At 42.6% G+C, this 1746-nt stretch overlaps 1 protein-coding gene across 2 annotated transcripts in view; it reads right to left on the reverse strand.

Moving 5' to 3' along the window:
• Positions 1-303: 303 nt before the first annotated feature.
• Positions 304-1746, reverse strand: part of LOC121733416 (centrosomal protein of 131 kDa) — a 13910-nt gene continuing 12467 nt past the window's right edge. For both annotated transcript variants that reach the window (XM_042123660.1, XM_042123659.1), the window contains exons 14-16: positions 1673-1731; positions 1006-1148; positions 304-535 (exon numbers count right to left, since the gene is read on the reverse strand). In XM_042123660.1, coding sequence (XP_041979594.1) covers positions 400-535; positions 1006-1148; positions 1673-1731 — 338 coding nt within the window. In that variant the 3' untranslated portion in view covers positions 304-399. The remainder of the gene's footprint in view (positions 536-1005; positions 1149-1672; positions 1732-1746) is intronic.

The raw sequence follows: 1746 nt of genomic DNA on the forward strand, positions 1-1746 counted from the left end.
AAAGACATAGATTAAGATAGATACCGCATGTCTCTCCATTCGTTTGAAAACGAGCGTGCCACTTTTTCCTACCTACTGTGACGTACCGATGATAAGAAACGTGTACAATGTACTTTATCTAGGCCAACGTTTCTATTCGAATCTCTACAGCTCTATACGGCACAATTAGGCATTTTTTCAATCCGATTGACATCCAATTCTGATAGCAGACTAAAGAACAAACTTTCGAAAGACGAGCATTGCTCGTCGTTTTGGAACCCAATATGGCACGCGAAGTACATACACATGCAGTATCTATCTTGATCTATGTCTGTGGTTCCATCCGTGTGTCTCTTGACACCTGTCAAGTTTTTGTATTGCATTTCGATGCTGCCAAGTAATTTACCTTCTAGCCTCTCTCTACTTGGACTTAAGGAAATCCTTCCTCTGCTGCGCCAACTTCTGTTCAAGCAGCGTGATCTTCTCCTGCTGCTTGGCTGTCTCCCGCGTCAGCGCCTGGATGGCCGAGTCCTTGCGTGCGACCGCCACTTTCACTCTGGAAGGGAAACCAATTATTTAAGATTTTTTATTTCAAAGTACGCGACGATATACAGGGTGTAACAAAACAAAGTGATAACACTTCAGGGTGTGTACGTGCCTTTTTTGCAGAGTTTACTATGATGTTCATACTCTAAAGAAGCGGTTCTCAATTTTTTGGTGGGGGAACCTTTTTAAGAAAAAGTGATATTTTAGACGGACCCCAAAAAAAAAAATATTTTATCTTTAAACTAAATGACGCCCGTAACTCATATTATTTTGATATTGCATGAACAAAATCTTACTGATTTCTTTTTGCCTAAGCTATCTCAATAACAGATTTTTAGATTTTTCTCATATACAGCAAAATACCTTATCCTCTCATCTGTCAAGCGCCTAAAATGGGCGCCAAAAAATATAAGCCATCAGCTTATATTGTTTCTCTCCTTGTTACTGTATGTTCAACTGATTTAAACATCTAGCACTAACTTGGCATACAGCTGGTGCATCTGTTCCTCGTGGGTCCTCCTCATATCTTCCATCTCTGTGTCCCGCGCGGCCATCTTCTGCCGCCACGCCTCCTCGCAGCTCGCACGGACCTCCGCCAGTTGAGACTCTAGCTGACTGTTTTTCTGTATAAATAAAAGATAATAACTTCCACACCGGTTTCGGTGACGGTGACCAGTTTCATTGAGAGCAGGCCAGTTACGCAGGAGTAATTTTATAGTGCCCAAGTGTGTGCGCATTGTACAAAAGCACTCTCTATTCCTTTACTCTCATAACCCAGTGGGACGGACGACTGACACGACTGGCGAGAGACCAGGCGCAGACCGAATTTTTACATGGCCATCCGACGCATGGATCATCTTACTTGTCAGACAATCAGGTGATCAGCCTGCATTGTCCTAACCCAACTTGGAAATAACATGTTTCCAACTCGGGAATCGAACCCACGACCTCCGAGTCAAGAGCCGCGCTCTAAACCACTGGACCACGGAGATGTGCAAATAAGAGATGATAAAAAACAATTTAAAACTCACTCACAGCCTTTCATGTAATAGATAAAACCAAATTTTCCATAGACTACTACTTACGAACAGTCTCATGTCAGTTCCTCCCAAACGTTTTCCGATTTCAAAATATTTGAAACGCTTACCTCAGTCAGAATTCTGTTCCTAGTCTCCAGTTGGCCTATATTTAGCTCCAACTCTGCACCTGTGAATATTTGTC

Source organism: Aricia agestis, chromosome 13, assembly GCF_905147365.1.
Source record: "Aricia agestis chromosome 13, ilAriAges1.1, whole genome shotgun sequence".
Taxonomy (NCBI): Eukaryota; Metazoa; Arthropoda; class Insecta; order Lepidoptera; family Lycaenidae; genus Aricia; species Aricia agestis.